The sequence below is a fragment of the Nomascus leucogenys genome, chromosome 22a (genome assembly GCF_006542625.1).
Source record: "Nomascus leucogenys isolate Asia chromosome 22a, Asia_NLE_v1, whole genome shotgun sequence".
Taxonomy (NCBI): Eukaryota; Metazoa; Chordata; class Mammalia; order Primates; family Hylobatidae; genus Nomascus; species Nomascus leucogenys.
In genome coordinates, this window is record NC_044402.1 from 102974754 (window position 1) to 103000980 (window position 26227).

Sequence of the window (26227 nt, forward strand, 5' to 3'; positions counted from 1 at the left end):
GCATTCAGGAAGTGTTTGCTTGTATAAGCCCAACTATTGCACAGGCATAGGTAGCAGTGTTTACATTTGGCTGAGTATTTAACTGAGAAAACTAATAGGGAAGAAAAAGAGGGTTTATTAGAAGTAGGAGAACAAGACAATTCAGGTATAACATAGATGTAGTGTATGTTATGTAAAAAGATTTTTTTATTTTGAAGAAATAGACAACAAAAAATAGGAGTTTTCTAGTTAAAGGCCTCTTTTATTGCACATACACGTGAATACACATATCGAAGTATTTTTCCTGCAGTTTTTCAGGGACCTCATATTTTTAGACCACGTGATATAGACTTGGAAAGTTTTTATTTGAAATTTCACCAATCATATGGTTTATAATGAAACGGGAAAAGTTCCCTTGTCCTGACAGGGTGTGTGATGCGGGGTGTGGCTCACTTCTTCAGTGCCCCGCTGCTCAGACCTCTAAGGGAGCATACAGACAGGTAGGCTGTGGGGCTCTGACCTCACAACGGTGTCTAGGGGCGAATGTTTACAGCTCATGAAGCCCCAGTGGGCGTGTGTTACAGGGTGCTCTTTTAGTTTGCCATCTATAGGCGACTTGTGTTAGCTCAATTAGACCCCCTTCCTTATCACAAGGACAGAGGGATTTCTGTATCCCAGGGTTTCCTGCCTTGGTGTACGGGAAGAGTCGGCTCACACCTGGGCTTGGAGAATGAGTGCAAGGTTTATTAGTAGAAGTAGCTCTCAGCAGATGGGGGAACCAGAAGGGAGATGGTTTTCTCCTGGAGTTGGGGCGCTTGGTGGCCAGGGCTCTCCTGTGTCTGCCCCAGCCAAACTCTGGGTCGTTGTCGTTCGGTCGATGGCCTGCCGGCGTGCGGGTGCTTATCGTTGTGCTCTTCAGCTGGCGTGCTCCTCTCGTCGACCAGCCACTTTCTTCCACCGATGTGCTTCTCTTTACATCTGGCCGCCTGTGTGTCTGCCTGTTAGGGTCTCGGGTTTTTATAGGCCCAGGATGGGGACATGGCGGGTCAGGGTGGTCTTGGAAATGCAACATTTGGGCGGGAAAGCAGGAGTGCCTGCCCTCACCTAGATCTGTTGGGGTGGAGCCCTAGCCAGGGACACACCTTTCTCTACCCATCACTTACCTCCCCCGTTCTGTGTCATTTAAAGAGGGCACACTGTTCCCTTCCCAGCACTATAACATGTTTAAACTGTTTTAAAACTTTTTTCATCCTCTCCAATATATGAATTAATAATCCATATTTCAGATTTTGAATTAATGAATATTTAATGTAAAAGTTTTGCATTTTCTTTTATAAATTTGAGAATAAAAGCAAAGAATGCTGAGCCTCCAAAAAACTGTATGAGAAGACTCATCATACAGAGTTTTGGAAGCAGGAGGACCTTAAAAGTCACTTATAAGGCCACTTATTTTTATTTTATAGTTTAATGTATTTTAATAACAAACAGGAACAGCAAAAAGACAGCATTAAAAACATGTGCTTGAATGTAGGACAACTCAAAAAAGTAGAGTGAACAGATGGAACCTACTCTATGATTAAAATGCTGCAAACATCATTTAGTTGCTGTCAATAAGAAATTTACTTATTTTCCAAAAATCCAAATGCAGGCATTATCCAGAAAAATTTAACAGGTTTATTTATAATTGTTATGGCCAGGCATGGTGGTTTATGCCTGTAATTCCAGCACTTTGGGAGGCCAGGACAGGCAGGTTGCTTGAGCCCGGGAGTTTGAGACCATCCTGAGCAACATGGTAAAACCCTGTCTCTACAAAAAATAAAAATGAGCCAGACGTGGTGGCATGAGACCAGATGCTTGGGAGGCTTAGGTGATAGGATCGCTTGAGCCTGGGAGGCTGAGGCTGCAGTGAGCCATGGTCATACCATTGCACTCCAGCCTGAGCGACAAAGTGAGACCCTGTCTCAAAAACAAAACAAAAAATCAAAAGAACAAATTAAATAATTGTTATGAAGTTGAACTTCTAAAACTTATTCACTGAAATGTTTTGACCTGCATTAATGCTTTATGTCCCACATTTATATTGAAAATCCACATGCAAATAAAAATGGAAAAACTACCAATACCTCATTTCTGTTCCCTATTTTTTCACTCACAATCTTATACTTAGGCGCCTTTTGACCCTATGGGGAAAAAATAATGTTCAGAACTACCAATAAAAGGAAGAAGATAATATTTTTTCAACAGAAGTTTTCCATCAGAATAGATTCTTTTTTTTTTTTTTTTTGAGAGTCGCACTCTGTCACTCAGGCTGGAGTGCAGTGGCGTGATCCCTGCTCACTGCAACCTCCGCCCTCCGAGTTCAAGCGATTCTCCTGCCTCAGCCTCCCGATTAGCTGGGATTACAGGTGCCTGCCCCTGTGCCTGGCTAATTTTGTGTATTTTTAGTAGAGACAGAGTTTCACCATCTTGGCCAGGCTGGTCTTGCACTCCTGATGTCATGATCCACCCGCCTCGGCCTCCCAAAGTGCTGGGATTACAGGTGTGAGCCACCGTGCCCGACCCATCATAGTAGATTCTTAAGGATGCTTTCTGCAAATGCATTGTGCTAGTTGGATATCTTTTGGCATGATTGTTACACGTTTGCCATGGATAACATACAGGTTAATGTCTTCAAAAAGGCCAACCAGATAGGCCTACTCAACCAAAGAGATAGCTATTTTCAAAACACCAATAGCTGTACTCTAGATGTGCCAATCTATTTTGAAGTCCCAAATTTCTCACCTCAGATGCTGGAAGAAAAGTTTGCCAATCAGAAGTTCAGGGGACTTCTGATTAGGACTTATTACAGAGTGCCTTGCAAATAGGTCTGTAATTCTGAGGTTTCTTCACCTATCCTGTAGAGGACACTCTCTTAGGAGCAGTTTTTTTTTTTTTTAAATAAATTTTGGAAACAGGATTTTACTCTGTCGGATTGTAGTGGCGCAATCATAGCTCACTGCAACCTGCAACTCCTGAGCTCAAGCAACCCTCCCAACTCAGCCTCCTGAGTAGCTGGGATCACAGGTGTCAGCCCTGTGCTTGGTCTCTTATGAGCAACTTTCGTAACCACTTGCTTACTGGATGCTTTACTTCCACTTGATTTGTGGACATTGTTGTGCCTTTTATGAGCCATGATATAGAGACCTCCTTACTTATTCTCCTTCTCCTTTGGCTGCAGCTTGGCAAGCTAGAGGTGGTGCTGGCACTCTATAACCACTTTATTTTATGGATAAAGAAGTAGGCCGGGCACGGTGGCTCATGCTTGTAATCCCAGCACTTTGGGAGGCCAAGGTGGGCAGATCACGAGGTCAGGAGATCGAGACCACGGTGAAACCCCGTCTCTACTAAAAATACAAAAAATTAGCCGGGCGTGGTGGCGGGCGCCTGTAGTCCCAGCTACTCGGAGAGGCTGAGGCAGGAGAATGGCGTGAACCCGGGAGGTGGAGCTTGCAGTGAGCCGAGATCGTGCCACTGCACTCCAGCCTGGGTGACAGAGCGAGACTCCGTCTCAAAAAAAAAAAAAAAAAAAAAAAGTAAGAGCCCAGAAAAATTACATAATTTGTCCACGGTCGCTAAAGTGGGACTAAAACTTATGAGCTCTTTTCACTAAACTACTTTACCACTGTTACCTGAAATATTTTGGGAGTGTAATATTATCAATAATAGACTACTTATTTCCTAACAACTGGTTGTTAATGATAATGTTAAATTATAGTTAAATTTTGAAGTTAAATCACTGTTCATCATGGTTGCTAATATTTGATGTAATGCCTCAGGACAAATTTTCCTACCTAGGTGTCTTAGTCAAAGTAGTGTAGACTGGGTGCTTAGTTCTAGAGTCTGGGAAGTCCGTGTCCTTAATAGTGCCTGCAGATTGTTGTCTTCTCATTGTGACTTACATGTTACATGTAACTCCCATGCCAATGTTCTCACATGGCAGAGAACAGAAAGATAGATCCTGTGTCTCCTCTTTTTTTAATTTTTTTTTTTTTTTTTGAGATGGAGTCTCGCTCTGTCACCCAGGCTGGAGTGCAGTGGCGCAATCTCGGCTCACTGCAAGCTCCGCCTCCCGGGTTCACGCCATTCTCCTGCCTCAGCCTCTCCGAGTAGCTGGGACTACAGGTGCCCGCCACCACGCCCGGCTAATTTTTTTGTATTTTTAGTAGAGACGGGGTTTCACCGTGGTCTCGATCTCCTGACCTCGTGATCCGCCCGCCTTGGCCTCCCAAAGTGCTGGGATTACAAGCGTGAGCCACCGTGCCCGGCCTCTCTTTTTTAAATTTTTAATTAATTAATTTTTTTTTGAGACAGAGTCTCACTCACCCAGGCTGGAGTGCAGTGGTGTGATACCAGCTCACTGCAACCTCCGCCTCTTGGGTTCAAGCGATTCTCCTACCTCAGTCTCCCAAGTAGCTGGGATTACAGGCACACACCACCAAGCCCAGCTAATTTTTTGTATTTTCAGTAGAGACAGGGTTTCGCCATGTTGGCCAGCCTGGTCTCAAACTCCTGACCTCAAGTTGTCAGGTGATCCACCCACCTTGGCCTCCACCTTACAGACATGAGCCACCATGCCCAGCCTTTTTTTTTTTTTTTTTTTCATAAGGGCCCTAAACCCATTCATGAGGGCTCTACCCTCATTATATAATTACCTTCCAAAGATTCTACCTCCATATACTGTCACGTTGGGGATTTAGGCTTCAACATATGAATTTGCAGGACACATATTCAGTCCATAGGCTGAGTGCGGTGGCTCACACTTGTAATCCCAGCACTTTGGGAGGCCAAGGCGGGTGGATCACGAGGTCAGGAGTTTGAGACCAGCCTGACCAACATGGTGAAACCCTGTCTCTACTAAAAATACAAAAAATTAATTGGGCGTGGTGGCATGTGCCTGTAATCCCAGCTACTTGGGAGGCTGAGGCAGGAGAATCGCTTGAACCCAAACCCAGAAGGCGGAGGTTGCAGTGAGCTGAGATCATGCCACTGCTCTCCAGCCTGGGTGACAAGAGCGAAACTCTGTCTCAAAAAACAATAACAGCAAAAAAATTAGCCGGGCGTAGTGGCATGCACCTGTAATCCCAGCTACTCAGGAGGCTGAGGCAGGAGAATTGCTAGAGCCTGGGAGGCGAAGATTGTAGTGACCCGAGATCATGCCATTGGACTCCAGCCTGTGCAAGAGAGTGAGACTCTGCCTTAAAAAAAAAAAAAAAAAAAAAAAAAGGAATTCATTAAATGTTCAGCTGTTTCTTCCTACTCACATGTACGGTGGTGTCCTCCTCCACCCACTGCTTTACCTAGGATAAGAGCAGCCTTGGGTCTCTTCACTCTTGGAAGAGTCTTTTCATATTCTACTTTTTAATCCATTTAGTTTCCTTTTGTCCTTAGATCTTATTTTTAAAGAAAAGGTTATGATTTTTAGGTTTTCTGACATTATCAGGGAAGTGTTTTGGCTTGTTATTAAGATGGGAACAAAATTCTTTGCATCTTTCTGTACTCTAAGAAGAAGTGGGAGTCACTTTTTTTCACATTGGTCGAGACAGCGTCTTGCTCTGTCACCCAGACTGGAGTGTGGTAACACAATTAAGGCTCACTGCATCCTCAAACTGCTGGGCACAAGCAGTCCTCCTGCCTCAGCCTCCCAAGTAACTGGGATTATAGGCGTGCACCACACCCAGCTAATTTTTTATTTTTTGTAGAGACAAAGTCTTGCTCTGTCACCCAGGCTGGTCTCAAGCTCCTGGCCTAAAGCATTTCTCCCACCTTAGCCTCCCAAAATGCTGAGATCACAGGCATGAACCACTGTTGCCTGGCCTTTTTTCACCTTTTTTTTTTTTCCCTGAGATGGAGTTTCTCTCTTGTTGCCCATGCTGGAGTGCAATGGCGCCATCTCGGCTCACTGCAACCTCTGCCTCCCAGGTTGAAGCGATTCTCCTGCCTCAGCCTCATGAGTAGCTGGGATTACAGGCATGTGCCACCATGCCCAGCTAATTTTTGTATTTTTAGTAGAGACGGGGTTTTACCATGTTGGCTAGGCTGGTCTCGAGCTTCTGACCTCAGGTGATCCATCCACCTCGGCCTCCCAAAGTGCTGGGATTATAGGTGTGAGCCACCGTGTCCAGCCCCTTTTACACATTTTAACATATGTGATATGATAAGTCATTTTATCTTATCTAAAAAGCTGTCAGTTGAGACTATTATTATTTTTATTTATTTATTTATTTATTTATTTATTTATTTATTTATTTATTTTTTTGAGTCTCGCTCTGTCGCCCAGGCTGGAGTGCAGTGGTGCGATCTCGGCTCATTGCAACCTTTGCCTCCTAGGTTCAAGCGATTCTCCTGCCTCAGCCTCCTGAGCAGCTGGGATTACAGGCACGCACCACCACACCTGGCTGATTTTTGTATTTTTAGTAGAGATGGGATTTCACCATGTTGGTCAGGCTGGTCTCGAACTCCTGACCTAGTGATCCACCCGCCTGGGTCTCCCAAAGTGCTGGGATTACAGGCGTGAGCCACTGCACCCAGCTGAGGCTATTATTTCCTTATCACCAAGAAAAAGAAATACTGTCAAGTAATTTTACAATGCCACAAATATGATATATCCCACTGTAGGAGATTTTAATATGTGATCAATGTATGTATTAAAATTGATGAAATATGGGAGTTGTCACCTATGTAAATGTGAACTTGATTGTTAACTCTGGCAGAGTGTCCACTCAACAGCAACCCTTCAGTGTTTCTGTCAACAAACCATATGAGAAGTCAAATGAGTTGTATTGTTTGAAAATGTTTCATTGGATAACAAAATGTTGATGGTTGCTTACACTTAGCGATGGGCATTTGGAATTTGTATGTACACTACACTTTTGTGTATAGTAGTAAGTTTTTTATAATAAAAAGATTAAAACTAGAACAAGCAACCTTCCATTGGCACTTTCTGGCATGATCAAGAAAGCATCTGCATTAAAATTTTCAGTCAGTGTTAGTGGATGGAAAGAAAATTCCAGAGACAAAAGTCAAAAGAATGTTTTAAAGAAATGTTGGGTTATGATTCTCAGTGATGTTTTTAATGACACATAAGGTAGAAATGTATGGAAAAATAGGACATAGTTGACAAATTTGAAAAGATATTCAGAAGAATCTAACTCTAAATATGAAAAAGTTTTAGGAATACCTAACACCAATTTATTTTGCTTCTGTTTTTATTTTTACAGGCTATATAAGAGTGATTTTAATAATCTCTGTCCAAATAAATCTAAAGGAGCTTATCAAGAAGTAAAGCATAAACATTCTAGGGGATAAGTCATAGTTGGTCGTAGTTTAAGCAGCATACTTTTTAGTACCTCTTATTTTGAATTAAAAAAAAAGTAAGCACCATGTATATAGTTAATCATTTTTAGTGTTTCTAAGATACTGCTTTTCTTCATAGGCTATAAAAAGCTTTTGTTGCTTATATTAGTAACAAAAACAATTTTGCAAATGGAAACATTTCTAGAAACCTTACTATTTATATTAGTATTATATAAATTTATCCAATTTCCGGAAATTTGGGTAATGCTAAAATCACTTTCCAACAACTAAGACTAGGAAAATTGTCATTTCTATTTTGTAATAAAAGCTTGATAAAATACACATTAGTTAGCTATATACAATGTTCTCATAATTTAGTAAAAGCAAAAAAAAAAACCTAGAAAGCTAAATCTTAGTGGAAAAATCTTTATTATTAAATTTTCAAATGTACTAATTCTGTGCTTTTTATGTACAACATTTGGTTTTTCAGGTCTTTCCAAAATCTAACCTTTGTTACATTAAAATTTTAATATTTTATTTAATTGGTAATGTCTTTTAAAGGACATTAATCTAAGTTTTAAATACTGAAATTTAAACGTGTACACATATTTCAGAATTAAAAACTAGATTTTTTAAAAATAAAAAGATTCCTTATCACTTCTCGTTCCTAGTTGAATTCAAAATACATTTTTCAAATAAGTAATATGGTTCAATTCTTTTGGGAATTATAACATTGGATATCTTAACTCATTTGCAGAGACAGTTTTATCCATAATGCCGTATTAATATTACATTTAATATTTAATTTTATTTTTTATACAGAAGACTTAAGATAATCTTTATTAACTCATATTTACTTGAATTACACAAGAATGTAAGAACACATTTAAATATTCAGCCTTTCTCATTTGGATGTAGCAAAACTTTGTTTCATGTTAGACCTACGAATTTTTTTATTGTAACAAATATTTAAAGAAATACCAGTTTTCAGCTGGGCGCGGTGGCTTATGCCTATAATCCCAGCACTTTGGGAGGCCAAGGTGGGCAGATCACCAGGTCAGGAGTTCGCGACCAGCCTGACCAACCTGGTGAAACCCTGTCTCTACTAAAAAATACAAAAATTAGCCAGCTGTGGTGGTGCGTGCCTGTAATCCCAGCTACTTAGGAGGCTGAGGCAGAAAAATCACTTGAACCCAGGTGGTGGAGGTTGCAGTGAGCTGAGATCGTACATCTATGACATGGATAATATTCAGTGATAAAAGGAAATGAACTGCTAAGCCACAAAAAGACATGGAGGAACCTAAAGTACCTATTGCTAAATGAAAGAAGGCAGTCTGAAAAGTCTATATATTGTATCATTCCAACTATATGACTTTCTGGAAAAGAAAAACTATAAGCACATAAAATATCCGTGTATAGTCATGAATCTATAAATTATTTAGTTTTGTGTGTGTACGTGTATGTGTATGTATTGAAAATGGCTTATCTTTTAGGTTTAGCAAATTCTAAAATGAGTTTTTTTTTTGTTTGTTTGCTTTTGAGATGGAGTCTTGCTCTCTCACCCAGGCTGGAGTACAATGGCATGATCTTGGCTCACTGCAATCTCTGCCTCCCAGGTTCAAGTGATTCTCCTGCCTCAGCCTCCTGAGTAGCTGGGATTACAGGCACGCGCCACCATGCCCAGCTAATTTTTGTCTTTTTAGTAGAGATGTGGTTTCACCATGTTGGTCAGGCTGGTCTCAAACCCCTGACCTTGTGATCCGTCTGCCTCAGCCTCCCAATGTGCTGGGATGACATGTGGAGTGAGCCACCGCGCCTGGCCTTAGTTTTTTTAGTTTTTGTTTTTGTTTTTGTTTTGAGACGGAGTCTCGCTCTGTTGCCCAGGCTGGAGTGCAGTGGCACAATCTCGGCTCACTGCAAGCTCCGCCTCCCAGGTTCACGCCATTCTCCTGCCTCAGCCTCTCCGAGTAGCTGGGACTACAGGCGCCCGCCACCACGCCCGGCTAATTTTTTTGTATTTTTAGTAGAGACGGGGTTTCACCGTGGTCTCGATCTCCTGACCTCGTGATCCGCCCACCTCGGCCTCCCAAAGTGCTGGGATTACAAGCGTGAGCCACCGTGCCCGGCCTTTGTTTTTTAATTGAAGTGAAATTCACATAACTTAGAATTAGTCATATTAAAATGTACCACTCAACACATTCACAGTGTTGTGCAACTATTACCTCTGTCTAGTTCCAAAACATTTTCATCACCCCACAAGGGAACCCCTGTATCTAATAAGCAGTCACTCCCTATTTCCTCCTCTCCCAGTCCCTGGCATCTACTAACCTGCTTTCTGACTATGGATTTGGCCTATTCTGCGTATTTCATTTCAATGGAATCATAGAATATTCAACCTTTTGTAAATGCTTTGTAGGTATATACCACATTTTGTTTATCCATTCATCAGTTCATGAACATTTGTGTTGTTTCCACTTCTGGCTATTGTAAATAGTGATGCTGTGAACATGCGTGTTGAAGCTTTTATTTGAACACTTGTTTTTGGTTCTTTTTGATATATGCCTAGGAGTGGAATTGCTGGGTCTTATGGTGATTCCATGTTTCACTTTTTGAGGAACTTGCAAACTGTTTTCTACTGTATATTTACCATTTTATATCCCACTTGCAATGTACAAGAGTTCTAATTTATCCACATCCTTGCCAGCGCTTTTTATTTTCTTTTTTTTTTTAATTGTAGCCATGCCAGTGTATGTGAAATAATATCTCACTGTGGTAAAATGAGTTTTATATGTAGCTTTTCTGCCTGTAACTTACTCTGTATGTTAAAAGGAGGCACAATGATCAATGTGTTAAAATCTATTAATATCTAAAAAATGGGCCGGGCACAGTGACTCACACCTGTAATCTCAGCACTTTGGGAGGCCAAAGTGGGCACATCAGCTTGAGGCCAGGAGTTCAAGACCAGTCTGGTTAACATGGTGAAACCCCATCTCTTCTAAAAATACAAAAAATTATCCAGGTGTGGTGCTACAAACCTATAATCCCAGCAACTCAGGAGGCTGAGGCACAAGAATTGCTTGAGTCTGGGAGGTGGAGTTTGCAGTGAGCTGAGATTGTACCACTGAACTCCAGCCTGGGCGACAGAGCAAGACTCTCTTAGAAAAAAAAAAAGAAAGAAAGAAAGAAAAAAGAAAATATAATAAATGGCCTGCAAATTAAGAGTATTTCAGTGTTATTTCAACAGATCCTTCTATAGAAATATAGTTTAGACATTTTAATAAGCAACTTCTACTTAATTTGATTGAGACAAATAAATTCATTAAAACAGGAATGCCCATTAGAGGAACTCTTTGCCATAGAGGCATCCTACTTTACCATAGAAGCTTCTAATTTGAGTATAATATGCTTGATTTTGATTGAAAATAAAGAATGAATAAAGATGCTGGCAGTCATCAAGCGCAGCTTCTGATCAGCATTACCAAACATTGCATAACTACGTCTAGTAAAACAATGAACAGCTCTTTCATAGGGTAACTCATTCTATTTTAGACAGGTCTGTTTATAAGCCATGTTTTTCTGTATGTTAAACTAAAGGCTGTTATCCTTGAAGATACACTGATTGGAACTGGTTATTCTTTCTTGGTCCAAATCAAGTCCATTTTCTGATGTGAAGACAGCTATCATAACCTCCCAAGTTTTCTTTTTTTTCCTCATCAGATGCTTTCAGTTCTTTCTACCCATCACAGTTCAGAGGTCTCATACCTTCACAGTTGTACTTGCTGTCTTTTGGATATGCTGTAGTTTGTGGCCATCCATCCTAAAGGGTATTTGCTCTAGACATGATCTGACCCACAGAATGGAACTTAACACATAAAATATTTACATGTTTGTGATAGCCCTGTGACTTACCTATGTGTGTTCCCATTCCATTCTGCAAGTGAGTAAACTTGGGCTCAGATAGGTGAAGAAACTTTCCTAAGGTTAAGTGGAAGAACTGAGCTTCAAGTCCAATTCAGATTTAACCGCCTGCAAAGCCATGCTATTTTCATTAATAAAAATACCAATATTGATAAGCGTAACTACCATTTATTGCATAGATAATATAAGCCTTTTTAAAAAAACTTTAAAATTTTTTTTTTTTTTTTTAAAGAAACGGAGTCTCACTACATCACCCAAGCTGGAGTGCAGTGGTATAATCATGGCTCACTGCAGCCTCAAACTCCTGGGCCCAAGCAATCCTCTTGCCATAGCCCCCTGAGTAGCTGGGACTACAGGTGCATGCCACCATACCTAATTTTTTTTTTTAATTTGTTTTAATGCCTGGCATTTTGCTATGTTGTCCAGGCTGGCCTTGACCTCCTGGCCTCAAGTGATCCTCCTGCAGTAGCCTCCCAAAGTGTTGGGATTATAGGCATGAGCCACTGTGCCCAGCCAAATAATATATTCTTGACATTTTATTAAGTACTTAGACTACCATCTAAATCTTACAGCTAACTTGGGAAATACAGAGTACTATTTTTATAAATGAGGAAATTGAGGATTTAAAACCAAATGTGATTCTAAAACTATTAGATTCTAAGACTCTTAATATTTTACTATCCTATCTAATCTGTTTCATGGTATAGTTGATGTTTCAATAATTAGGAGCACACCTACTTGGTGTTTTAGTGTTCCAAATCTATATGGAATAGTCTGTATGATTAAAAAATATAATTTGTAATTATCACATTTATTACTAATTTTTTCTTTCATTTCCTTTGATGCAAAAACATTACTAATTTGATTATACATGGGTACAGCCTTTCTAAAGGGCAGTCTGTTAGTATTTAACAAAATACTTTTTAAAAAAAAATGACATTTCAAAATTTGTTTTCTTTTAGGTCCACCTCATTCATTTAACCGAGATGAGACAATAATCATTGCTTTGGCATCAGTCTCTGTATTAGCTGTTTTGATAGTTGCCTTATGCTTTGGATACAGAATGTTGACAGGTAAAAATTACCATTTTTGTCCTATCGTTTATTAAACATGCAATTTAATCAATTTATTTGCTCATTTTAAATTCCCTGTGTTAAAAAAAATAGTCTCAAAGTTATGCAAAATACACCCAGCCTCAATAGTATCACGTATGGACAGTATTGTTTCATTTAAATTATCAGTCACTACCCCTTTCCATGCCACTGGATTATTTTGAAGCAAATCACAGATATCATATATCTATAAATATTTAATTAGATATTATATATCTATAAATATTATCTCTACAAGAGCTTTAAGAATACATATCTGTAATACCATTTTCACATCTGAAAAAAATAACAGTAATTCCTCAGTATCATCAAATGTCAAGTAGGTTCTAATATACTTTAGGTTTGATGGACTGTTTAGGAAATCAGCATTCATTCATTCATTTGAATAACTTCTATACAATCTTCTTTAAAGTTTTTATAATATTGCTTAGGGTTTTAAACTTTTAAAGTAAGTCATCATGGAAGTATTTCCCAGAATTTGGCTTTCATGCTATTCTGCATTCATCTTCATTTATAGGTATTACCTAGTTTAGTACATAGCTTTATTCCTATTGACATTAGGCATAAATCTTGCTGCTAATCTTTCTGCAGCTCTTCTTTTTAAGTGTAATATTATAAAAAGTATAAAAAGATATTCATTTTAAGAAAACCATATATTAGTAACCTGTTTCCTGTTCCTATAGGAGACCGTAAACAAGGTCTTCATAGTATGAACATGATGGAGGCAGCAGCATCCGAACCCTCTCTTGACCTAGATAATCTGAAACTGTTGGAGGTATGTTTGCCGTTAGATTATGGACTGTTGTTTCTACTGTGATACTAGACCTGGAACAGTGACTTCATTCAATCATTAAGACATTCATTCATTTATTTAACCCTTATTTACTAAATTACAATTTTTTGTCAAGGCCTATTCTAGGCACTGGGAACATAGGTGAACAACACAGATATGTCTCCTGGGGCTTCTATTTGAGTTGGGGAGTCTACAAACAGGTACAGGAATGTATGATATAATTGCAAGTAGTAGTAAGTGCTACGAAGAAAAGTACAGTGGATAAGAAAGTGATGAAAAGGGGGTTATTAAAGAAAATACGGGCCAGGCGCAGTGGCTCATGCCTGTAATCCCAGTACTTTGGGAGGCTGAAGCGGGTGGATCACCTGAAGTCGGGAGTTCAAGACCAGCCTGACCAACATGAAGAACCCCGTCTCTGCTAAAAATACAAAATTAGCCAGGCATGGTGGTGCATGCCTGTAATCCCAGCCACTAAGGAGGCTGACGCAGGAGAATTGCTTGAACCTGGGAGGCGGAGGTTGCGGTGAGCCGAGATCGCACCATTGCACTCTAGCCTGGGCAACAAGAGCGAAACTCTGCCACACACACACCAAAAAAAAAAAAAAGAAAGAAAGAAAATATGGCCAGGTGTGATGGCTCACACCTATAATCCCATCACTTTGGGAGGCCGAGGCAGGGGGATCACTTGAGGTCAGGAGTTCAAGACCAGCCTGGCCAACATGGTGAAACCCTATCTCTACTAAAATACAAAAATTAACTGGGAGTGGTGGTGCCTGCCTGTAGTCCCAGCTGCTTGGGAGGCTGAGGCTAGCAATGAACCCAGAAGGTGGAGGTTGCAATGAACCAAGATCATGCCACTGCACTCTAGGTGACAGAGCAAGAATCCATCTCAAAAAATAAAAAAGAAAAAAAATATATTTAGAGAGAGGTTGACCTCTGAGTACAGATTTGTACAGGGTATGAGAATAAAGACACGAAAGTTTGAGAAGAGTGTGCCACAAGGGATCCATAATAGACAACAAATAAATACTCCTTGTCTGCATATATTACCTATTTTTGTAGATACATAAGGCTCTTATATATAGAATTTAAGTTTCATTTGGTGATATCTCAGAAGCTACATTAAAAGTGTTACCATGATGAGTGTTTTTATGATATTTATTAAGAATGACTTGAAAACTATGGTCCCCAAACCAGACTATTAAATAATAGATAGATTTGACTATATAAAAAATTATAAGAACTTTCTGTTTTGGGAGAGACATACCATAAACAAAGATAAAAGCAAAATTTGAAAAATAAATTTCAACATATAAGGGAAGACTTGATAAAGAACTGATATAAATCAAGATGAAAGAAACATTCTATGGCAAATGGACAAAAAGGCTGAGTGCTGTGACTCACACCTGTAATCCCAGCTCTTTTGGGAGGCCAAAGTGGGTGGATTGCTTGAGCCCAGGAGTTCAAGACAAGTCATGGGCAACATGGTGAAACCCCATTTATTTTGTAAAAAATACAAAAATTAGCTGGGTGTGGTGGCACATGCCTATAGTCCCAGCTACTCGGGAGGCTGAGGTTAAAGGATCACTTGAGCCCAGGAGGTAGAGGTTGTGGTGAGCCTAGGTGACAGAGACCCTGTCTCAAAAAAAAAAAAAAAAAAAAAAGCTGGTCGCGGTGGCTCTCGCCTGTCCCAGCACTTTGGGAGGCCGAGGCGGGCGGATCACGAGGTCAGGAGATTGAGACCATCCTGGCTAACACAGTGAAACCCCGTCTCTACTAAAAACACAAAAAAATTAGCGGGCGAGGTGGCGGGCGCCTGTAGTCCCAGCTACTCGGGAGGCTGAGGCAGGAGAATGGCGTGAAACCCGGGAGGCAGAGCCTGCAGTGAGCTGAGATCGCGCCACTGCACTCCAGCCTGGGCTACAGCGAGACTCTGTCTCAAAAAAAAAAAAAAAGGACAAAAGATATTAACTGCCAATTCACAAAAGAAGTAAGTGTGGCTAAGAAATGTACAGTAAGATGTCCAATTTACAAGGCTGAAAGAAATACTGGTTAACCCATGGAATTTTAGCTATGATTAAGTGATAGAAACACTTCCAAACATTGCTGAATTAACTATATATTGATATAACCTTTTTAAAGGACATTTTGTTTAATTTTGACCTGGAAACAGTGTATGAAACACAACATATATCCTTAAATAAATGATGGTAAATCCCCAGCCTGTTTAATAAAAAGTAAAAGCAATCCCCAGAAGCCAAAAATAACGAGAATGGGTTACATTTTGCTGGTTCTTTGTGTGTTGAGTAATTTTTTTGTATTCCGGATATTGTGAATATTGTATTGTGGAACACTGGACTCAAAAATTAGCCGGGTAACATGGCACACGCCTGTAATCCTAGCTATTCAGGAGAATCACTTGAACCCGGGAAACGGAGGTTGCAGTGAGCTGAGACCGCGCCACTGCCCTCCAGCCTAGGCGAAAGAGCAAGACTGTCTCAAAAAGATTTTTGTTTTGTTTTGTTTTAGTAAGCAGTAAACTTGGTTGAACACATACCACAAACCTGTCTGGGGCAGAAGCTCAAATCTCAGTTCAGTTATTTTATCTTTTTTTTTTTTTTTTTTTGAGATGGAGTCTCACTCTGTCATCCAGGCTGGAGTGCAAGGCATGGTCTGGGATCACCGCAACCTCTGCCTCCCGATTTCAAGTGATTCTCCAGCCTCAGCCTCTATATAGGGATCTTTATGCAAGTATTTAAGTCTCCACACAAGTGACTACAGGTGCGTGCCACCACGCCCAGCTAATTTTTGTATTTCTAGTAGAGATGGGGTTTCACAATGTTGGCCAGGCTGGTCTCGAACTCCTGACCTCGTGATCCACCTGCCTCAGCCTCCCAAAGTGCTGGGATTACAGGCGTGAGCCACCGTGCCCAGCCTCAGTTATTTTATCTTTAGCTGGAGACTCTCTTGTATATTCATTGGGTTTCCCTCTCTCTGAATTTCTCCTTTCTAGGTTCTCCCCTCACTTTCTAGCAACTGTGGCTGTCCAAAATATGTCCTGAGTTTCCCAAGGCCAGAACAATTTTCTGTTCTTCTTTTTTCTTTTTTTTTTTTTTTTAGACGGAGTCTCACTCGGTCACCCAGGCTGGAGTGCAGTGGCGCAATCTCGGCTCACTGCAAGCTCCACCTCCTGGGTTCACGCCATTCTCCTGCCTCAGCCTCCTGAGTAAGTGGGACTACAGGCGCCCGCCACCACGCCTGACTTTTTTTTTCTTTTTTTTTGTATTTTTTTAGTAGAGACGGAGTTTCACTGTGTTAGCCAGGATGGTCTTAATCTCCTGACCTCATGATCCACCCACCTCGGCCTCCCAAAGTTCTGGGATTATAGGCGTGAGCCACCGCGCCTGGCCTCTTTTTTTTTTTTTTTTTTTTTTTTAATTGAGACAGTCTTGCTCTTTTGCACAGGCTGGAGGGCAGTGGCATGGTCTCAGCTCACTGCAACCTCCGTTTCCTGGGTTCAAGTGATTCTCCCACCTCAGCCTCCTGAGTAGCTAGGATTACAGGTGTGTGCCATGTTACCCGGCTAATCTTTATATTTTTAGTAGAGACAGGGTTTCGCCACTTTGGCCAGGCTGGTCTCGAACTCCTGACCTCAAGTGATCTGCCCACCTCAGCCCCCAAAGTGCTGAGATTACAGGCGTGAGCCACCACACCCAGCCTAGAATGGTTTTCTTTAGCAATTTTAGTTCCACTGCTCAGTGCTGATTTCAGCCTGCCCTCAGGCTAAAAGTCATTAAAATGGGTAGCTTGCCCCATGCCACTTTTTTCTCAAAGCCTTAATGCCTCTCAAGATTTATCTGCCTTTAGATCTTTTTTTTTTTTTTAATTTTGTCCAGCATTTATAAATGTTCTCTATGGGCAGGCTGGGTCTGGTAGGAGCTTCATCAGCCATACTAGAACAGAATTTATTAATTTCTTGATAATGGAATAAACTGTAAGCAACAGAGAGCTGTGGCATTCCGTTTAAATTTGTAGTTTATTATTTAGTAAATTTGATTGTTCAATTGTGATATTAATGCCTTGCTTTCTTTAAAACACTTGCAGCTGATTGGCCGAGGTCGATATGGAGCAGTATATAAAGGCTCCTTGGATGAGCGTCCAGTTGCTGTAAAAGTATTTTCCTTTGCAAACCGTCAGAATTTTATCAACGAAAAGAACATTTATAGAGTGCCTTTGATGGAACATGACAACATTGCCCGCTTTATAGTTGGAGATGAGAGAGTCACTGCAGATGGACGCATGGAATATTTGCTTGTGATGGAGTATTATCCCAATGTAAGTTCTTCATAAAAAATAAACTGAGGCCAGGTGCGTGGCTCATGCCTGTAATCCCAGCACTTTTGGAGGCTAAGGCAGGTGGATCACTTGAGGCCAGGAGTTCAGGACCAGCCTCGCCAACATGGCAAAACTCCCGTCTCTACTAAAAATACAAAAATTAGCCGGGTGTGATGGCGCACATCTGTAATTCCAGCTACTTGGGAGGCTGAGGCACGAGAATTGCTTGAACCTGGGAGGCGGAGGTTGCAGTGAGCCGAGATTGTACCGCTGTACTCCAGCCTGCGTGACAGAGCAAGACACAATCTCAAAAAATAAAAAAAAATAAACTGACATTTATATTAGTTGTTAATCAGACTTCAGAGAGGACCACTGTATTACAGATAGAGCATTGCTGACTCACAAACTGGATTATTAATGGTCTGCAATGAAATAAGGATCTCACACTAGAATGTGAATCAACTAATTATACTGTTTGTTTCGCTGTCTCCTCTTTCTTTCTTTCTCTTTTTCATTTAATTTTTTGATAACAAGTTTTTCAATGAAAGAAGCGGTACTTTGACATTCATTCTGATGCAAACTTCTTTTCTCATCAGCAACTGGTAATAGTTTGTAGATAAGCACTTTGAGTGGCACCAATACATACATGAATGTATTTAAAAAAGCCTTTTGTTTTCTGCTTATTAACCATTACAATATAATTTGTATTCATACTGGTGAATGATACACTTTTCTATCTTAATTTGATCAAAGAATTGTTTAAAAGGAAATAATCATTCATAATTTTTAATATTGGAGACATAAAAATTGATAATGTTTAAATTCCCCTTTCCATCCCTTCCTCTCCTCTCTATACTCAGAAATGTCATACTAACTCTTTTTTTTTTTTTTTTTTGAGACGGAGTCTCGCTCTGTCACCCAGGCTGCAGTGCAGTGGTGCGATCTCGGCTCACTGCAAGCTCCGCCTCCCGGGTTCACGCCATTCTCCTGCCTCAGCCTCTCCGAGTAGCTGGGACTACAGGCGCCCGCCACCAAGCCCAGCTAATTTTTTGTATTTTTGGTAGAGACAGGGTTTCACCGTGGTCTCAATCTCCTGACTTCGTGATCCGCCCACCTCGGCCTCCCAAAGTGCTGGGATTACAAGCGTGAGCCACCGCACCCGGCGATACTAACTCTTTCAAGATTCTGAAATGTAGTAGTTCATTAGATCTTCATGGAATCCTAGCCTACTTGCAAATTCTTTATAAGGATGCTAATTTACTCTTCATGTTAAAGTAAGTTAATTCTACCTTTTTTTTTTTTTTGCATTTTTTCCTCTATATAGGGATCTTTGTGCAAGTATTTAAGTCTCCACACAAGTGACTGGGTAAGCTCATGCCGTCTTGCTCATTCTGTTACTAGAGGACTGGCTTATCTTCACACAGAATTACCACGAGGAGGTAAGATAGTCAATAGATGAAATTGACACTCATGTGGGTTCAAAATTCACAACAGGAAATTTTAATTATATCTTCAAAGTAAAAGTATAATTTATATTATTGGAGATTTATTATTAGTCAGTTGTTTGAAAGATTCAACATGAAATGCATTTGAAATGTAACAGAAAGGGCTTTCCCACGCAGCTGCCAAGATGGCAAAGGGGCAGTCCTGGTGCTTGATAGCTGAGTCAAACTCCTGGGCTACCTGGAGGCTATCATGACCCAGCAGAGAAAGTAGTGCTCATGTCCTGTGAGGACATTAACATTTCTGGCAGTTTCTACAGAAACAAGTTAAAGTATCTAGCCTTCCTCTGCAAGCAGACAAACACCAACCTTTCCCAAGGACCCTACCATTTATGGGTCCCCAGCCACATCTTTTGGCAGACCACCTGCAGTAGGCTGCCCCACAAGACCAAGCAAGGCTAGGCTGCCCTGGATCACCTCAAGGTGTTTGATGGAATCCCACTGCCGTATGACCAGAAAAAGCAGTTGGTGGTTTCTGCCACCCTCAAGGTTGTAAGTCTGAAGCCTTGAAGAAAGTTTGCCTACCTGGGGCACTGGGCTTACAAGGTTGACTGGAAATACCAGGCAATGACAGCCACCATGGAGGAGAAGAGGAAGGTCTATTATCAGAAGATCTGTTACCAGAAGAAAAACAGCTCATGAGGCTATGGGAAAAGGCCGAAAACAACATAGAGAAGAACATTGACAAATACACCAAGGTCCTCAAGGCCCACAGACTCCTAATCTGAGTCCAATAAAGACTGTTTATTCCTCATGCTTGTCCTGGCCTGCCCTTCCTCCATTGTTGCCATGGGGATGTAGGCGACCCAGGGGCAGCAGTCCAGGTGCCCTAGGCAGCCTGGGACTTACAAAGCTGGAGATAAGGAATGAATCTTAGTCACTGTCTTTCTATTAGGTTACTTTAAACAACTCTAAGAGTTGTGCAGACATAATTTGTCTATGATGTACTTGTTTGCAAGAGAGTTTCATAAAATCATTAGTAAAAACAACCTGCTACTTCAGTTCATCACGCCGAGTCCAGGCGTGATGGCTCGTGCCTGTAACTCTAACACTTTGGGAGACCAAGGCAGGTGGATTGCTTGAGCTCAGGAGTTTGAGACCAGCCTGGGTAACATGGTGAAACCCTGTCACTACAAAAAATACAAACATTACCTGGACGTGGTGGCATGCACCTGTAGTCCCAGCTACTTGGGAGGCTGAGCTGGGAGGATTGTTTGAGCCTGGGAGGTGAAGGTTCTAGTTAGCTGAAATCACACCACTGTATTCCAGCCTGGCTGTCAGCTAGACTCTGTCTCAGAAAAAAAAAAAAAAGCAAATGTGAACTGGAACACTAACTGAAGAGGTGCCCTACCTTGTGAATGGGGAATCTGTTTATATTTCCTACCTTGTCATATACTGTACTCTGCAGCTGTTAGGATGTGAGAAAATGCCTGTGGGGACAGTATGAGCCTGGTGTTGTACAGGGTATTTATGGATGTGTAGGCGAGGAAGATACGCAACCAAGGGATTACAGCCATTGCATTCTCTTCCCTGTACTTTGTGATGAGAAACAAATAAATTAATTTTAAAGAAAAAAAGAAAAGAGATATAACAGGAAGAATAAGAGAAAGAACTTTGGCTGGCATGGTAACTCATGGCTGTAATCCCAACACTTGGAAAGACCAAGTGGATCTCAAGGATCACTTGAGCACAGGAGTTTGAGACCAGCATGGGCAACATAGTGGGACCCTTTCTCTACAAAATATAAAAAAGTTAGCCAGATGTGGTGACATGCGCACATCATCTGAGCTACTTGGATGGCTGAGGTGGGAGGATTGCTTGAGTCCAGGAGGTCTAGGCTGTTTGAGCTGTGTTCACCCCACTGCACTCTAGCCTGAGTGACAGAGTGAGACCCTGTCTCAAAAAACAAAGAAGCGAAAGAAAAAGAACTTCAAGACTTACAGGGGCCGTTAAGAATTTAATTATTGGCCGGTCACGGTGGCTCACACCTGTCATCCCAGCACTTTGGGAGGCCGAGGCAGGTGGATCACGAGGTCAGGAGTTCGAGACCATCCTGACCAACATGGTGAAACTCCATCTCTACTAAAAATAGAAAAAATTAGCCAGGCATGGTGGCACGCTCCTGTATTCCCAGCTACTGAGGAGGCTGAGGCAGGAGAATTCGTTTAAACCTGGGAGGCGGAGGTTCTAGTGAGCCAAGATCACGCCACTACACTCCAGCCTGGGTGACAAAGCGAGACTCCCTCTCAAAAAAAAAAAAAAAATTCTTGTCCATTAATAATTTATGAGTTGGGTGCAGTGACTCACATCTATAATCCCAACACTTTGGGAGGCCGAGGCAGGAGGACTGCTTGAGCCCAAGGGTTCAAAACCAGCCTAGACAACATAATCAGACCCCTATCTCTACAAAAAAAGTTTTAATCAGCTGGAGGTGGCACACACCTGTGGTCCCACCTACTCAGGAGGCTGAGGTGGGAGGATAGCTTGAGCCCAGGAATTCTAGATTGCAATGAGCTATTATCATGCCACTGCACTTCAGCCTGGGTGACAGAGTAAGACATCGTCTCAAAAAAAAAAAAAAGAAAAATGAATTCCTGTTCATACTCTGAACATTCTTCCTCCAAGATATACATGCGAGCATACTTAGAAAATGTTCTTTTCAAAAGAAACTATCCACGGAGTAAACAACCTACAAATGAGAGAAAATATTTGCAAACTGCACATCCAACAAAGGTCTAATATCCAGAATGTATAAGGAACTTAAACAATTGAACAAGCAAAAAACAAATAGCCACATTGAAAAGTGGGCAAATGACATGAATAGACACTTCTCAGAAGACAACATACAAGCAGCCAACAAATATATGAAAAAATGCTCCATATCACTAATCGGCAGAGAAATGCAAATCAAAACCACAATGATATACTATCTTACAACAGTCAGAATGGCTGTTAATGAAAAGTCAAAAAACGGATGCTGTTGAGACTGGAGAAAGGGGAACACTTATACATTGTTGGTGGGAGTATAAATTAGTTCAGCCACTGTGGAAAGTAGTTTGGAGATTTCTCAAAGAACTTTAAACAGAACTACCATTTGACCCAGCAATCCCATTACTGGGTGTATATCCAAAAGAAAACAAATAATTCTACCAGAAGGACACAGGTCTTCTGTTTTTCACAGCACTATCCACAATAGCAAAGATACAGAATCAACCTAGTTGACCATCAGTGGTGGACTGGATATAAAAAATGTGTTACGTGGCCGGGCATGGTGGATCACTACTGTAATCCCAGCACTTTGGGAGGCTGAGGTGGGCGGATCGCCTGAGGTCGGATTTCAAGACCAGCCTGAGTCAACATGGAGAAACCCCATCTCTACTAAAAATACAAAATTAGCCGGGCATGGTGGTGCATGCCTGTAATCCCAGCTACTCGGGAGGCTGAGGCAGGAGAATCTCTTGAACCCGGGAGGTGGAGGTTGTGGTGAGCCAAGATCGTGCCATTGCACTCCAGCCTGGGCAACAAGAGTGAAACTCCATCTCAAAAAGAAAAAAGAAAAAGAAAATGTGTTACACATACACCATCAAATACTACACAGCCATAAAAAAGAATGAAATCACGTCCTTTGCAGCAACATGGATGGAGCTATAGTAGGTTATGATAAGCAGGAACAGAAAACCAAATACCACATTTTCTCACTTTATAAGTGGGACGTAAACATAGGGTACTCATGGACACGAAGATGACAGCAGTAGAAACTAGGGACTACTGGAGTGGGGAGAGGGAGAGGGGCAAGGGCTAAAAAACTAACTGTTGGGGCCAGGCGCGGTGGCTCATGCCTGTAATCCCAGCACTTTGGGGGGCTGAGGCGGGCGGATCACGAGGTTAGGAGATCGAGACCATCCTGGCTGACACAGTGAAACCCCGTCTCTACTAAAAATACAAAAAATTAGCTGGGCATGGTGGCGGGTGCCTGTAGTCCCAGCTACTCAGGAGGCTGAGGCAGGAGAATGGCATGAACCCGGTAGGCGGAGCTTGCAGTGAGCCAAGATCACGCCACTGCACTCCAGCCTGGGCGACAGAGTGAGACTCTGTCTCAAAAAAAAAAAAAAAAAAAAAAAACCTACCTGTTGGGTATTATGCTCATTACCTGAATAACAGGATCATTTGTACCTCAAACCTCAGCATCATACATAAACCCAGATAACAAACTTGCACATGTACCCCTGAGTTTAAAATAAAAGAGGCCAGGTACCATGGCTCACACCTGAAATCGCAACACTTTGGGAGGCTGAGACGGGCAGAGAGCCCAAGAGTTCAAGACCAGCATGGTGAAACCCTGTCTCTACAATAGTCAGGCATAGTAGTGTGCACCTCAGGAGGGTAAGGTGAGAAGATTGTTTGAGCCTGGGAGGCGGAGATTACAGTGAGCCAAGATCTCGCCACTGCACTCCAGCCTGGGCAACAGACCAAGACTGTGTCTGAAAAATAAATAAGGCTAGGCATGGTGGCTCACCCCTGTAATCCCAACACTTTGGGAGGCCAAAGCGGGTGGATCACCTGAGGTCAGGAGTTCGAGACCAGCCTGGCCAACATGGTGAAACCCCATCTCTACTAAAAATATAAAAAAAAAAATTAGCTGGGCATGGTGGCAGGTGCCTGTAATCCCAGGTGCTCGGGAGGCTGAGGCAGGAGAATCAACAAGAGCGAAACGCCATCTCAAAAAAGAAAAATAAGTAAATAAAAGAAAAAAATGTTCTTTTGATTCTAGGGTATTTTCAGACTTTTTAAAGCCCATTTATGGACCTTAGGTTAAGAACCTCTTAGCTAGGCTATATTATATTTTCCTTGTATTAATTTTGTTTAAGTGAACTACAATGCATCATTAATTTTTTTTAATTTTTAATTTTTGTGGGTACATAGTAGTGTATATATTTATGAGGAACATGAGTTTTATTGTTGTTTGTTTTTTTGAGATGAGTCTTGCTCTGTTCCCCAGGCTGGAGTGCAATGGCACAATCTCAGTTCACTGCAACCTCTGCCTCCCTGGTTCAAGCAATTCTCCTGCCTCAGCCTCCCAAGTATTACAGGCATGTGCCCAGCTAATTTTTGTATTTTTAGTAGAGATGGGGTTTCACCATGTTGGCCAAGATGGTCTCGATCTCCTGACCTCAGGTGATCCGCCCACCTCCGCCTCCCAAAGTGCTGGGATTACAGGCGTGAGCCACCGCGCCTGGCTGGCTTTCATTTTCAAAGTCACCTCATTGTCCATCATGCCAGTCAGCAGGGAAAAGTAAGGGAAGGTAAAAGGAATTGTCCCTTTCTGTCTCCAGAAGTCTCACTCCTATGCTTGTTTGTTTCCCAGAACCTAGTCCACACTTAGCTCCAAAAGAGGCTGGGAATATAGTTGTTGTTTCCTGCTTGCATTGCTGCCTCAAATAATACTGGGTTCTGTTACTAGGTAGGAAGAGAAGAATACATTGTGGGGATCAGTCTTTGCTCATGTTTCAGAGCTATGTAGTTATATTCCTTGTCATAACTGTGGTCTTCCTCACCTTTCATGCATATTTTTGCTAGTTGTTCAGAGCATCTCTTTTTTTTTTTTTTTTGAGACGGACTTTAGCTCTTGCTGCTCAGGCTGGAGTGCAATGGTGCGATCTCAGCTCACCGCAAGCTCCGCCTCCCGGGTTCAAGCAATTCTCCTGCCTCAGCCTCCCGAGTAGTTGGGATTACAGGCATGCGCCACCACGCCCAGCTAATTTTGTATTTTTAGTAGAGATGGGGTTTCTCCATGTTGGTCAGGCTGGTCTTGAACTCCCGACCTCAGGTGATCTGCCCACTTCAGCCTCCCAAAGTGCTAGGATTACAGGTATGAGCCACAGCGCCCAGCCTGGAGCATCTCTTTAATAAATTTGCTTTCTCACTTTGTTTCAATATACACCTCACCTCATAGACACCCCTAAGTTAGCTTTGCTGTAATTGTGTCTTTGTGCTTTCTTCTACCGTCATCCCTTGCTACATTTCCTTGTCATATTATAGCCCTGACATTATTTTTTCAGTCTCTCTGACATCTTTAGTGAAGAGAACTTTAATATATCAGTTTCTTAGATCTTTGTTTCATTGTATATTAGCATGGATCATCTTTTCTAGCTGATGCTTCATGTATAAATAATTTCTCCTGAATAATTTATCAGTTCATTTATCTTGACATCTTGCTTCTCCTAAATACAGAATTGTCCAAAGTATTGCCTGTGTCAGCAACTTGATGCACTTGCTGTAGTGCTTTAGCACATTAACCATTGGACTGTGTCCACTTAGCTCTTAAATATTATACTGCCTTTAAAAAGTTGGCTTAGCACAGAACTTAAAATACCATCCTAATCTCCCTTTTCAAGGCTTGCAAAATTTAGCAAGGTTTCAAGTCAAATGTAGGCTGAAAAGAATGATTGCCATCAGATATAAGTTTTATTTAAACAGAGCTGTTACTCTGAAACATTAGCTAATGTTACCACTAAATAAGGGTAATAGTCACCTTTTTAAAAACTAAGTACATAGATACTGCTATTGCATATAAATATAGTAGCTATTTGAATTTATGGGTTTTTTTTTTGGAGTCTCACTCTGTTGCCCAGGGTGGAGTGCAATGGCATAATCTCGGCTCACTGCAACCTCTGCCTCCTGGATTCAAGCGATTCTCCTGCCTCAGCCTCCCAAGTAGCTGGGATTACAGACGCCCACCATCATGCCAGGCTAATTTTTTGTATTTTAGTAGAGACAAGGTTTCACCATGTTGGCCAGGGTGGTCTCAAACTCCTGACCTCAGGTGATCCACCTGCCTCAGCCTCCAAAAGAGCTGGGATTACAGGCATGAGCCACTGTGCCTGCCCAGAATTTATGTTTTTTACTTGATTATTTAAAAAATATTCCCTGGCCGAATGCAGTGGCTCAAGCCTGTAATCCCAACACTTTGGGAGGCCGAGGTGGGTGGATCACGAGGTCAAGAAATCGAAACCATTCTGGCCAACATGTGAAACCCTGTCTCTACTAAAAATACAAAAAAAAATTAGCTGGGCTTGGTGGCATGCGCCTGTAGTCCCAGGTACTCGGTAGGCTGAGGCAGGAGAATCGCTTGAACCCGGGAGGCAGAGGTTGCAGTGAGCTGAGATTGCCACCACTGCACTCCAGCTTGGGCGATGGAGCGAGACTCCATCTCAAAAAAAATTAAAAATAAAAATAAAAAATATTCCCAAGTACAG

General features: G+C 41.6%; 1 protein-coding gene and 1 pseudogene across 1 annotated transcript in view; both read left to right on the forward strand.

Moving 5' to 3' along the window:
• The window catches only part of BMPR2 (bone morphogenetic protein receptor type 2), a 208072-nt gene that overhangs the window by 141886 nt on the left and 39959 nt on the right, over nucleotides 1-26227 (forward strand). The window contains exons 4-7 of the mRNA XM_003253956.3: nucleotides 12192-12302; nucleotides 13025-13116; nucleotides 17239-17469; nucleotides 18794-18908. Coding sequence (XP_003254004.1) covers nucleotides 12192-12302; nucleotides 13025-13116; nucleotides 17239-17469; nucleotides 18794-18908 — 549 coding nt within the window. The remainder of the gene's footprint in view (nucleotides 1-12191; nucleotides 12303-13024; nucleotides 13117-17238; nucleotides 17470-18793; nucleotides 18909-26227) is intronic.
• LOC105739114 lies at nucleotides 19053-19725 on the forward strand (annotated as a pseudogene).